Genomic DNA, 13,211 nt, shown 5'->3' with positions numbered 1-13,211 from the left:
CCTCGTTGTCGTCGCAGCATTTCCTGTTTGGATTCTCCCCGGCTGCCTCCTTGCCCTCCGCGCGCTCCCACCCGCTCCCGCGCCTCCGCTTCCCTCGGGTGACCCTGCCTTCGGTCCCGGCTCGGTGCCCCCCAGCCGGGACGCCGCTCGCCTCTCCTCCCGGGGTGCGGGGGAGCCCCGCCGAGACCATGAGGAAATTCAACATCAGGAAGGTGCTGGACGGTCTGACCGCCGGCTCGTCCTCGGCCTCGCAGCAGCAGCAGCAGCAGCAACACCACCCGTCGGGGACCCGGGAGCCCGAGATCCAGGAGACGCTCCAGTCCGAGCACTTCCAGCTCTGCAAGGTGAGCGGGGCGCGCGGTCCGCCCCCCGCATGGGGAATGTGGGGAGGGGTCGCTTCGGGGCACGGCTGGGGCTCGAACATGGTTCCTCCGGGAATCAGCGCAGCATTCACCCCTCTCTGGAGCAACCCTCGCTTCGTGGCTCATTTTAAAGATTGACATCATCTTACCCCTGTTTTGGTTGATTTTTCTCATTCCCCCCCCCCCTTTTCATTTGTAGCAGTCATTTAAAGGGTGTTGCACACATTTGACTCTGACCTTTAATTTGCATTTTGACACGGCTCCCAGCAGTGTGCAAGCTTTCTCTCCTCGAGCATTTGAAATGTAATTCACCAACTTTGAAGTTTCCTGTGGATACTGTCAGTGTCTGATGATACTGTTTATCAAATTGCCAAACCTGTTCCACTGGCTGGCTTCTCGTCCCTTTCCCCCTTTATTTATTGATTTGCATCGCCTTTCCCTTTTAAATGGGGTCCCAGTGTTTTGCATTGTGGAACCGCAGACTTCTTTTGCCCTTGTTTTGATTGGAAAAGTTAGCTTTGTGATTTTTGCCTGTAAGGCCAGGGTCATTGCCATAGCGTTCTGTAATTCAGAAAGAATGATGCAGCGAATTAATTCACCAGCTGCTCAGTGAGAAATACAAACTAGTCTCAGTATTAATGCCTGCATTCCCCCGACAACTCCTGCAGTCACTTCGTTTAGAGTTTTTCTTTATGTAGCTCCACTTTCCCTCCTTCATGCCCTGAAGTTATTTTGGGGCTTAACAACAAAAAGCGAGAATACACTGGGCTGGTTATCATTTTGTGTTACAGTTGCAAAATGTTGAAATAGAAGTTTGATGATTGCGGTCTGGAATCCTCAACTGAAGTCATCAGTCATAATGTTTGACAGCATTTTCTTGGAAATACTTGCATTTAGCATCCAAATAAAGACGTGATGAAATGATCAGTCATAAAGCAGGGACCCCATTTTTAAAATCAACTTGGGTTTTCCAGCCACGGTTAACTTTATGAATTCTGCTTCTAGAGAATTCAGGTATCTGGTAAAGTAGAAAGTAAAATGCAATCCAGTGGAGAACCTGAAGGTTCGCTGTGAAGAGCTTTTGTTAGTATTGTAGATGTCCTAGGGTTTTGTTGTGTTTTAAGCAGTAAGTGCCACTGTCTGTTTTGCATAGTTACTGTGCTAAATTCTAATGTTTCTATTGACTTTTCTATTTTTAAATTCCGCCTACTGCCTCGGTTGCCATGATGTCACTGCCCATCCCTAGACGGTCCGCCATGGATTCCCCTATCAACCCTCAGCCCTGGCCTTTGATCCAGTGCAGAAGATCCTAGCGGTGGGGACCCAGACTGGTGCTTTAAGGCTGTATCCTTTCGTTTATTATCTTTTTTTTTTTTTTTAAACTTTGACCTTATTTTCCCTAGCCCTATTGTATTGCGGATTAGTTCCTTTTCCTGTTTGATGCCAAATACCTGGTGTGTTCAGTTATTACATATTATGTGAAGTGATGTGTTAACTGGCTTTTCCTGGGACCATCTGTACGTTCACCTTATATGTTGCTGCTCATTTCTCAGCTCTCAGTTAAACTTTTATTCTAATAGGTCTACAGTTTTGCTTTAGTAACTACTTTTTTTGGCAAGGAGTTCGAAGTTTCTAAGGGATAGTCTGTCTTGGCTGGCTATACTCAGGGTTTTTTGAATAAGCTTGTTTAAAGGTGAACATTAAAAACAGCACAGTGCACACTTGAATTGCTTTGTACAATATTATGGGAGTTAGTTGCTGAACTTATGACCTGTTTGTTAATCTAATCAATTGTAAATTGCATTTGAATTTAAATTTGATTGTTTCTGACTTGTCTAGCTAGAAAAATCATTCTCAAGTGACACATATAGCAGATTCATTTTATATAAGTATTCATGGAGAGTGGGCATTTTTAGAAGTTCAGCATTTTATTGTGAAATATGTCTGGATAAATATGCCCTTTGATAATAATCCTGTTTTTAGTTTCTATTTGTTATTCATATGTGAAAACGATTGTTACTTGTGCTTCATAAAATGTAGAGAGAATTCTTTTCCTAGTTAACTTTGGTCTTTGTTAGTTTTGTCATAAGCTTTTCTCCCATATACCTAGTCATTATTTAAGACTATTTAAGCCCAAACAGTGATGAATAATTTTTGCTTCCTTTTTTAAACTGTTTAGCTTGAAATAAAAACTGTACTTTTACTATGGCATTAAACATGCTTGATCTAAAACTCTCATTTTTTACATTTAAACAGATGATTTTAAAAAGAAAACACTTGGTTCATGTATCTGTGTTATAATGCAGACTTTCTACATATTACTGGGGTAATGTATTTGTAATAAATAGAAAGGCACTTGGCAACCCTCAGTAGACAGTTCCAATTTTAAAAAGAAAAAGGGAGCTTTACCCCTTTATTTTTGTATTTATTTGACTCCTGAAAAAGGTGGAAGCACCCAGCATTTGAATTAAGCCTGTGTCAGCATTTTATAAAAACTCTTGTTTAATGTTTTCCTTTCAGGGAAGTTTTAGGGTATGCCTCCATTTTCCTTTGAGGTTTAGAGTCTACCTTTCAAACTGTTATTCAATAAATAGTTGACCCTCATTAGTAAGGATAGTCTGCCTGCATGTTGCTATGTGTGTAGTCAGCTGGAAGCATGCAAAACCACTGCCATCCCAAGTAAATACTAGTAGTGTGGACGTACTTACTAAAATGGTAAAATCTGACTAGACTTGGGCTCAATTTCATTTACTAAGGCAATATCTACATAGTTGAGACTTTTTGTTGTGTACCATCAACTCAGAAGTGACCCGTAGCTGACCTTCTGAAAAGTAGATTATCAGAGGCCGTTAGTCACACTAGTGGAATTTGTCCATTCTTCTCTGCAGAGCAGCTGGTGGATTTGAACTCTGTGACTTTGGGATTGCAGCGCAGCTTCTTGCCACTAGGCCAGCAGCACACTAGGTTTTCTCTTTCTTTTTGTTTGACTCCAGTTGTATAGTTAATTTTATTGTTGAACCCAGTAAGCAAAACATTCTGCCATAGGGTTTGTATCTGTATTTTCATTTCGTGGGGATGGAAATAAAGTTATTTTGCTGGTAGGATTCATAAGTGTTCAGTAGACATTATTGACTCTGATGAGACAAAGTTATTTTGCTGGTAGGATTCATAAGTGTTCAGTAGACATTATTGACTCTGATGAGACTTGTGAAATGTTGAATCTAGATAGATTTTTAGATTTTTCAGTCAGAATTTCATTACTGGACAATAAGAGAAAAAGGTTGAATTCAGTCAGTAGTTTTTAGATTATTTCCCTTTTGTTTTAAATGGGTCTAACTTTAATGTTTTCACATGATCTCAATTTTATTTTGGTATGTACTTTTAAAAAAATAGCTATTTAATTAAACATAATGTAATTTAATTTTGACTAGTTACCAGTAGCAAGCCTAGTTTTATAAAGCCAGTTATTTTTATTGACTTTTTTTTTGTATAACACTTCAACCCTTCAAATTAAGAAAAAGCTTGAAAATGAAACGTTAGATGTAATAATGCTAATTGCCAATTAAAAGCAAAGATCAGATGCTCAAAATTATCAGTTGTTTTTAATTTATTATACATTTAAAGATATTTTAATATTATGTGAATGAAGATGATCCTGTATTTCTAGTTTATAATTTACACTTAGCAATTGTCTTCTTAAAAACTATTGTGAATTGGATGAAAGTTTACGGAGTAGGTCATTAACCTCTCAACAATTCATTTACATTTTGGTTGCAATTTACAGAGCAAATTGGTTTGACATTTGACAGTTCACATACATTCTATTTCATGGCATTGCTTGAAATCTCCACTTCCTGTGTTTTCCCATTCCCATTCCTCCTTTCCACCATCTGAAGTTGGTCCTTGGGCAGATGTTTTCATTTTGGTCTTATATGTTAGATTACTCTAAGGAGTACAGCTGTTGTTCTTTGCAGACCTGCGGTTCAGCTGAAAATGGAACTGTGAGATAAAGTTCTGTTCCAGGCCTGAAGGGCTCAAAGGTTCTCCTGGTTTCAGTCCAGTTGGTAAGCCAAGTCTTTTTTTTATTTTGAGTTTTGTCCCACCTTTTCCTCCTGGTCTGCCCGGGACCTTCTAATGCAGTTCCTTTCAGAGCTGTCAGTGGTGGTGGCTGGGCACCATCTAGTTGTTTTGGTCTCATGGTGGTGGAGGCTGAGGTTCTCAGGATTAATTAGTCTGTTGGCTCAGTTGTTTGCAGTATCTTTGATTTCTCTCCACTCGCCTCTGCTCCAGACTAGGAGGGATCAATAGTTGCACCTTAAATGGCTGCTAACAATCTTTAAAATTCTCTTTGCTACCTACAAAGTAAAATTAGAACACTTCTTTGTGGCCTGTGTTGACCTTGATGTTTCCTAAGGTTAAAGTCCTGAGACCTCAGGCTCTAATTTTTCTATTGTTTGAGAACTTACTTTTCTTTATTTAGAATGAAATCATGTCTACCAAGTCTGTTTCCAATTTTCTTTCCTATGAGATTCTGTGAATGTCCCGGAGTAGCATATTGTTCTGCCTACCATTAATACCACCTTTCCATACTTTCTGTTACATTTAAATCACATATGAGCTTATGCATTTATGTCTTTAATTTACAAGGAATGCCTGAGACTTTTATATTTTTCTGATTTCCCATGCATGTGATTCAAGGTAGATGTTGGATTTGTTTTTCTTTGTTAGTTTTAAGAATGTTGTTAGATGCCATTGAGTTGAATACGACTCATAGCAACCCTCTGAACAAAAGATCAGAACCCTTTCCTAACCTGTGTCATCCTCACACTTCTGACACATAAGAGCCCATTGCAGTAGTCACTGTGTCAAGTCCACCTTGCTGAAGGTCTTCTCCTTCACCGACCCTCCACCCTTCCTAGCATCGTGACCTTCTCTGAGGAATAACTTTCCTTAGCAGCGTGCCCAAAGTATGTAAGGTGAAGCCTCATCATTCTTGCCTCCAAAGAGCACTCTAGCTGCACCCTCTCCAAGACATATCTGTTTGTTCTCTTGGTGGTCCGTGGGATGGTCAGTGAACTTCTCCAACACTACAGTTCAAAGGTTCAGTTCTTTTTCTGTCATTCTTATTCATTGTCCAGCTCTCAGGTGCATAGCTAGTGATCAGGAAGATTATGGCCTGAGTCAGTCGTACCTTAGTCCTCAAACTGACATCATTACTCCTCAATAATTTGGAAATTACACATTTTTAAAAATAGACACCTAAAATACGAGGAGTCTGGTTGCAAATATTCATGTTGATTTATTGTGCAGATTTAATATGTCTGTTTTAATGACCTTGTTTTTTCATATTTTTCTGTATTGTTGATGGTCTCTCTTGATTCTTTTTGTATTATACTCTTGCAGCCTATAATAAATTTATCCTGAAAGTGGATTTTCAAGTATAAAGATATGCTTCAAGATAAAGTTTTCTTTCTACTAGTTTGCACATGTTATCAGAAGTAGTATTGGCTTATTAGAATTCTAGATGCATCTAATATGATTAGGAGGATTTATTTAATTTGGAAGACAGTGTAAGCTCATGATGTATGCTTTAAAAAAGTCTAGTAAAGAATGTTACAGATAACAACTAGTGAAAATCCAAGACTACTTCAATAATATCCAACTGATAATAAGGCAAAGTAAATTTAATGTGTTTATTGCATTAATGAACGTGAAAGATGGTGTCATTAATATGTCTGTTGCTCAGCCTTCTTTTCTCTGGATGGAAAATGAGGTTGGATATTACTTATTGATAGAAAGCAAGCAAGCAAGTAAACATAATTCTTTATACCATGTTAGATGGTAGGGGTATGCTCTTTTTGCTGTAAAATGAATGCTGTTTTCTTTTTATGAATAATTTCTGGATAAGAAGTATTGGGATAAAATAACCTTTAATGATCTACTCTCAGTTTCATAAGTAAAAGAAAAAATATTGAACTCAAGAATGGTAACAGATCTAGTAATGTTTCTTTAACTCTTATCTGGACTCTTATTTCCCTAGCAAAACGTTAGGCATGACCAACTGGAACCTCTTCTTAAGGTGTAATCGTGTATAAACCCAGTAAGGTTATTTCATGTGTAAATATTTTAAAAACTAAGTTAAAAAAAAGAAGGAATTTCAGATGACTGAGTTTTCATAAAATCTATGAAGGTTATTTTTTTTTTTTTCATGTAAAGGCGTACATACCTCTAAAAGCCTCATTTGTCTTCTTGTGGAAAATACAAAATAATGCTATTGAGACATGTAGTATCTTCTAAATTGCATTGTAATGTCATTGAATTCAGACTTACAGAAAGATTTTTTTTTATATCTTGAGGTTCATTTAACAAGTACTTATTTAGTATCAAACAATATTAGATTTTATTTATTACCTGCGTTTTGATTCTTGTTTTGCTGCTGAAGAATTATATGGAAGAGAGGCATCCGCTTCCTAAACAAAACGCCTCTGCAAACTCTATGAACTTTGATAAATGTCGATAGTTGTAGAGGGGCTTCAGGCCTTTTTGTTCAGAGGGTTGCTAGGAGTTGTGCTCTCGAAGGCAAACAACAACATGTATATGTATATGTATATACACACACTATATACATACACACATACTACACACACACACTTATTTATTATTCATTTATTTATTTATTTTTTTGCCTGGTGATTAAAGAGTTGAGCTGCCAACCTAGACACAGGTGGTTTGAATCCATCAGCTGTTCTGCTGAATAAAGATTGATGATCTAATCCCATGCTGTTTATAGCCTCTGAAATCCCAGTGGAAGGTAAACTGTGAGTCAGTTCTGACTTGACAGCAATGAGTGAGTGAGTGTATAGATTAATTTTTTTAATGTCTGTTTTCTTACTTTAAGAATTAAAGCACTTTCTTAGATGAAATATAGAATTTATTTTATAATTTTATATGTGTATTGGAGGCAAGAGTGGCATCCCCTTCCTAAACAACATGCCTCTGGAAACTCTATGAGCTTTTTGATAAATGTCGATAGTTATAGAAAGGCTTCAGGCCTTTTGTTCATAGGGTCGCTCAAATTCAATGGCAATCAACAACAACAATATATGTGTAAATGAGTAATACAAAGGAAATACATTGAAAAATATGTTCCTTAAGCTTCTGAAAGTTTCTAGCCTTGATCACAGCTGGAACTAGATAAACGTACCTAACAGTAGATAAATGTTTAGGAGTCTACCAGTTGTACACAAAAATCAGAAATGTATCTGAACAGTTTTACTTGTTGAAAGTTAGGGATTCTGAATGGCAAGAAAGATTGGGAAAATTATTCTGGACTTGTAGCAAAACCCCACAGATAATTTATTAACTCATATAGGTAGTATAGTGCATCACATTGGAGGTAACGTGGGCATTGGAGAAAGACTGATGTTTTTGTAGATAACGTTATGGCTTTGTTCATTTATGCTCTGTCATTGCTCCCCAGTAGTGATGGCACTTTGGTCAGGATAATTCTGTGTATTTGTCCAGCACTTTTACAGGATTTTAGCATCTTTTGACTCCCTCCCACTAAATGTTAGTGTTGTCTTCCCCCAGAATCTTTCATCAATGTGGCAACCAATAGCCCTGCTCGCCCACCCTTCTCAGTCCTTTTGGTTAAGAACCATGACATTTAGTCTAAATTACCAGTTAAGTAGTTAAAAGAATCCAGCTAGTTTATGAGATTGTTAACAAAAACCAAGCAGCAGTAAAAATTCTCCACTGCCATCCAGTTCCTATCCAGGGATCCTGAAGGACAGAGTAGAGCTGCCCTGAAGGGTTGCCAAGGCTGGAAGGACTTCTGGCAGCATCTCTGTCCAGTGGGCTGGTGGATGTGATCTGCTGATGTTTTGTTTAGCAGCTGGGTGATTAACGACTGTGCTGCCAGGACACTTTTATGAGCATGGACTCGCTGCTGTCATGTCATGTAGTCCAATTTCTCGACTCTTTCGCTCAGCGTACAGACCTCATAAATCTGAGATACAAGCCTGACATACACCTTTTCTGATTTTAAAACTGATAGAAACGTTAACCTTAGAATAGCTGTGTTATTCTCTACCATATATAACATTGATATTTATATGTAAGAAAACATGTAAAGGTCCCTCACCCATGTTGTTATCAGGTGCCATCTGGTCAGCTTCTCCTCATAGCAGTAGCCACTCAAAACCTGACACAATCCTTCTCAAGCTTCACAATGTCCACTCTGCTTTAAGTCCATTGTTGCAGTCACTGTGTCATTACATTTCAAGAGAGGAGGCTTTTTCGCTCTTTCCATGACCTTTCACCTTTCCACATATGCTGTCCGTTTCTAAACGTTGGTATCTTTGGATAACATGAACAAGATACATGAAGTCTCACCATCCTTACCTCCACCGCTCTTCTTTCAAGTCAGATGTGTTTATTCTTTTGGCGGTACAAAATATATTCAATTCTTTTCACAAAAACTGCAATTCTAAAGCATCGAAACTTGGTTTTCCTTCCTCATTATTCCGCACTTTCAGATGCATACGAAGCAATTTAAAAACCCATGGCTTGATTGAGGTGTACCTTGGTCTTTAAACTGGCAACCTTGCTCTTCAGGATTTAAAAAAGGTGCTTGGCAGAACATTTGCTCAGTGCAAATGTGATTTCTTCCCTTCTACTCCCCTGAGCACTGATTGTAAATCTGAGTAAAATGAAACACCGGACAGCTTCAGTTTTTTCCTCCATCAATCATGATGTTGCCAGTTGTTTCATTTGTAAGGATTTTTGTTTTCTTGATGTTGTGGTGTAATCCATACTAAAGATTGAAGTCTTTGATCATTATTAAATGCTTTAAGCTTTTTCTTCTTTCAGTAAGCAAGATTGTACCATTTGCAGAATGCAAGTTCAGTCTTGCTCCAATCCTGATAATCACATTCTTCATATAGTCCAACTTCTCAGGTTTTGTACTTAGCATACAAACTGAATAGTGTGCATACTTTTGTGGTTTTAAACCATGCGACATCTCCATGTTTGTTCGAATGACTGCTTCTTGGTCTGAGCATGAGCACACATAAGAATTCTGGAATTCCCATTTTTCTCAGTGTTGGTCGGTTTATTATGACCCATATGCTCAAATGCCTTTGCATAGTCAGTAAAACGTGAACAAACATCTTTCTGCTATTCTCTGCTTTCAGCCAAGATCCATTTGACATCAGTTGCAATCTCTTTTGTTGTATGAAACTTTTTGAATCCAATTTATTTTTCTGGACAGTTTCTGCTGATGCACTAGTCTAGCTATTTTTGAATCATCCAGGGAGCTCTGATGGCCAAGTAGTAAGAAGCTGCACTTCAGTCCCAAAGGCACATAGTTTGAATCCACCAGCTATCTTGCGGGAGAAGGATAGGCAGTCTCCTTTCACATGATTTACTGCCTCAAGACCTGCTAGAGGGTCAGCAAGGAGTTGGTTCCCACTTCCTGGCACACAACAGCAGTAAGAGCAAGATTTTACTTTTCTGTGCTGTTACTGATACTGTTTGATAATGTCTGCATTCTGTTGGATCCCCTTGTGGGTTTGTGCTTTTTTTTTTTTTTAGAATGGACACTCTCTTCCAGGGATCTCTTCTAGCTGCGCGGTCAGGTAGCCGTCTGCTCTGTTTCTTGGCCTGGATGAGTTAGCGTGTCCAGGGTTGCATCTGTCAATATTATTTCAATTCCTAGAGCCTTATTCTTGGTTTATGCCTTCAGTACAGCTTGAGTTTTTAGTGCCATTTTTTTCTTGTTTGTATGCTGCTTCCAGAATTGACCAAATGTTTTTGGTTTAATACTTCTGCTTTTTCCTTCCATCTTCTTTTGATGCTTCCTCTGTCATTCAATCTTTTACCCACAAAATCTTTCAATATTTTGATGAAAAATAATTGTAAATCTATATACATATTAGGTTGCATAGGGTTTTTGAAGGCTTGTTATTTGGGAAGTGAATGGCTAGTCACCGCTGGGCCAGTTGGCAGCATTGTGATAGATGGAGAAGAGATTAAGATTGTTAACAGTTTCAAGCCTGCATGGTTTCACAATCCACACTCTTGGCACAAGTAGTCAGGAAATCAAAAGACGAGTTGCATTAGGAAAATCTGTTGTCAGGGACCTCTCAAGAGTTCTGAAAAGCGAGGATGTCAGTCTAGAGTCTGAGGTGCGCCTGATCCAGGCCGGGCTTCACAATTACTTGCTGTGCATCAGAGAGCAGGGCAGTGACCAAGAAGACAGAATAATTGATGCCTTGTTGGAGAAGAGTCTTGAACATACCATGGACTGCCAAGAGAACTAACAGGTCTGTTCTGGAGAGGGAGTAACCAACCTACTTCTTGGAGGCAAGGATTTTGAGACCTGTCACACATACTTTGGGACCAGTCTTTGGAGAAGGGTGAGTTGAGGGACAGTGCAGGAAAGGAAGACCACATATGGGATGGATAGATGAATTGATACAGTAACTGGGGCTATGAGGGTAGCTGTCAGAGACAGTGAAATAGAACAGGGTTCAGAGCTAGTGTGCATGGATAGAGTCACTATGAGTTGTCGTCAGCTCTATAGTACTTAACAGCAGCAGCAGCATACATAGAAGGCACTAAAGAAGTGATTATGTAATGAATTTCTATACTTGTGAGGTAGCATGACAAAATTTTGAGTTGCTGCTTATTTTATATTACACAGCATAATTACAATGTTGGAAAAATATCTGTATATAGAATTTTTGTTTGAAGTAGTTAAAAGTAGAATAATTAATTTAGAATTAAGCCAGAATTTTATCCAGTCTTCTGTTTTTGTTCATAGACGAGTTTAAGTCATTTGTATTTCTAGGTGAGAGGAGAAATGAGGACTTTGAAATAATTTTGCTCTTCAACTGCTAGCTGTTCTTTAAAAAGACTTTTCATAAAAGGAAAGATGAATATTGTATCAGCCATAAGTGTATGATTCATAACATGGACTACTGCAGTATGGGGAAATAAACCCATTTACTTTAACAACATCCAGAAACAGAATCTGCTTGGAAGCGGTTTAGTTTGCTTTGGGTTTCCTTTAGGGGTTTACAGGAGATAAGAGAAACCATTTGGAATTGGAAGAGATGTGTTAACTATAGGGTGTGTGTTTTGGGGTTTTTTTGCATGTGGTTTTTAAAAATTGGTTTGCTTAGAATCTTTTATGTATATTGTATTTTTATATAATCATTCATGTATTTTATGTAATTACTATTGATCTATCCCTGTTATCAATCCTTCTCTTTGAGCCCTTGTGGCATCTTTCTTATTCCTTCATCCCTCATCCCCCTGCCCCTAACCTCTGCTGTCCTACTGATTTTATCTCCTCCCCCTTCTTCTATCCCCTCTTCCCTTGTTCCTCATCCCCCTTTGAACATTTCTACATAACTTGCTCAGTTAGCTTCCTATTTTCGCTGTAGTGGTCTTATGCAGTGTTTGTCCTTGTATGACTGCGTTATTTCACTTAGCTTGATACCCTCTAGTCTCTCCCATGTTACTTTATGAAATCATTCTTAGTGCTGCATAGTATTCCTTTGTGTGACTGTGCCACAGTTTCTCAGTTCATTTTGTTTGTTGCTGGGCATTTGAGCCATTTCCTTTTCCTTGCTGTTGTAAATCATGTTACTGTGAACATAAGTATACATATGTTCCATTCATATCTCAGTTCTTATTTCCTTGATATATTCCTAGTAGTGGACTAACAGGGTGATAGAGGATTTTTATGAGCCTTTGTACTTTCTGTAGGATGGTGGTTTTGTTTAGTACTATCTTTGTTTTCCATTAATATTTTGGTCTAATTGATTTTGAAAATTATACCCTGACTTTGTCGTTCAGGGGAATAAGTTAAAGAATTTGAGAGAGTGACTTCTTTATTAGGAGCTCTGGTGTCATAGTGTGTAGGAAGTTGCATTGCTGATCCAAAGGCCATTTCTCTTTAATGGTTCAAGTCCAGCTATGGATTCCAGGGCAAAAGATAGACAGTCTTTTCCAGGTCAGTTTACAGTCTCGGAAACTGAGTTGAGGGTGTACTGTGGATTGACTCTGATGACGGCAATTTTTGTCCCTTTTTTCCCCTGTGCCTTTTTTTTTTAAAGTTCTTTATTATTACATGATTTGTATTCTGTGTTTAGACTCATTTTGGATGATGTTGTTGTTGTTAATGTGTGTCATTGAGTGAAAACTCTAGTGGGTTTTCCTGAGGCTGCAAATTCATGAGAGGAAATTGTCCGTATTTCTCCCTCTGAGAAGCATATGAATTCGAACCACATGCTTTTAGAGCACAGCACGATTTCTTTCCTTTGTGCCACTGAGCTCCCTCATTTTGGATAAATCTGCTAAGACCTCTAGGGTTTAATTGCCTTTCTTGTCACGTGAATAGTTTGAGTAAGTCTTTATAAGTTCAAGATCTTAGATTTTTTTTTCCTCTGGAGAATTTGGGAATTCTCCGGATCACGTTTGTCTGAAGTAGATGGTTCTGCAAATTTGCTAAGCCAGATTGAGGATTGGACTCCATCTCTTTGAGTCCCTCTGCTTTATAACCTTTTACTGCATTCATAAAGCAGGGTGGTAGAGGCACAGTTGTTAGCATTTGATTACAAAAGGGCATATGCATAAGCTAATACAACTTGATGGTTGAAAACATTTGCTTGTATTTAATATAAAGATGGTGGGTTGTAGCATGTTGCAAGGAGGGACCAGTCCTTGGAGAGGGACATCGTGTTTGGGAGGGTGGAGGGACGGTGCAGGAGAGGAAGACCCTCGATGAGATAGATTGATTCAGTGATTGGGATAATGGGAGTAGGTGTGTTGGAGACAGTG

At 38.6% G+C, this 13,211-nt stretch overlaps 1 protein-coding gene across 3 annotated transcripts in view; it reads left to right on the top strand.

Annotated features, from left to right (window-relative positions):
- The first annotated feature begins 88 nt into the window (after positions 1–88).
- Positions 89–13,211, top strand: part of STXBP5 (syntaxin binding protein 5 (tomosyn)) — a 210,740-nt gene continuing 197,617 nt past the window's right edge. For all 3 annotated transcript variants that reach the window (XM_006891652.1, XM_006891651.1, XM_006891653.1), the window contains exons 1-2: positions 89–344; positions 1,609–1,706. In XM_006891652.1, the coding sequence (XP_006891714.1) occupies positions 189–344; positions 1,609–1,706 (254 nt within the window). In that variant the 5' untranslated portion in view covers positions 89–188. The remainder of the gene's footprint in view (positions 345–1,608; positions 1,707–13,211) is intronic.

The sequence above is a fragment of the Elephantulus edwardii genome, unplaced genomic scaffold (genome assembly GCF_000299155.1).
Source record: "Elephantulus edwardii isolate Elephantulus edwardi_28Jun2011 unplaced genomic scaffold, EleEdw1.0 scaffold00102, whole genome shotgun sequence".
Taxonomy (NCBI): Eukaryota; Metazoa; Chordata; class Mammalia; order Macroscelidea; family Macroscelididae; genus Elephantulus; species Elephantulus edwardii.
Note: the sequence above shows the minus strand (reverse complement) of the source record. Positions and strands in the feature narration are given on the sequence as shown.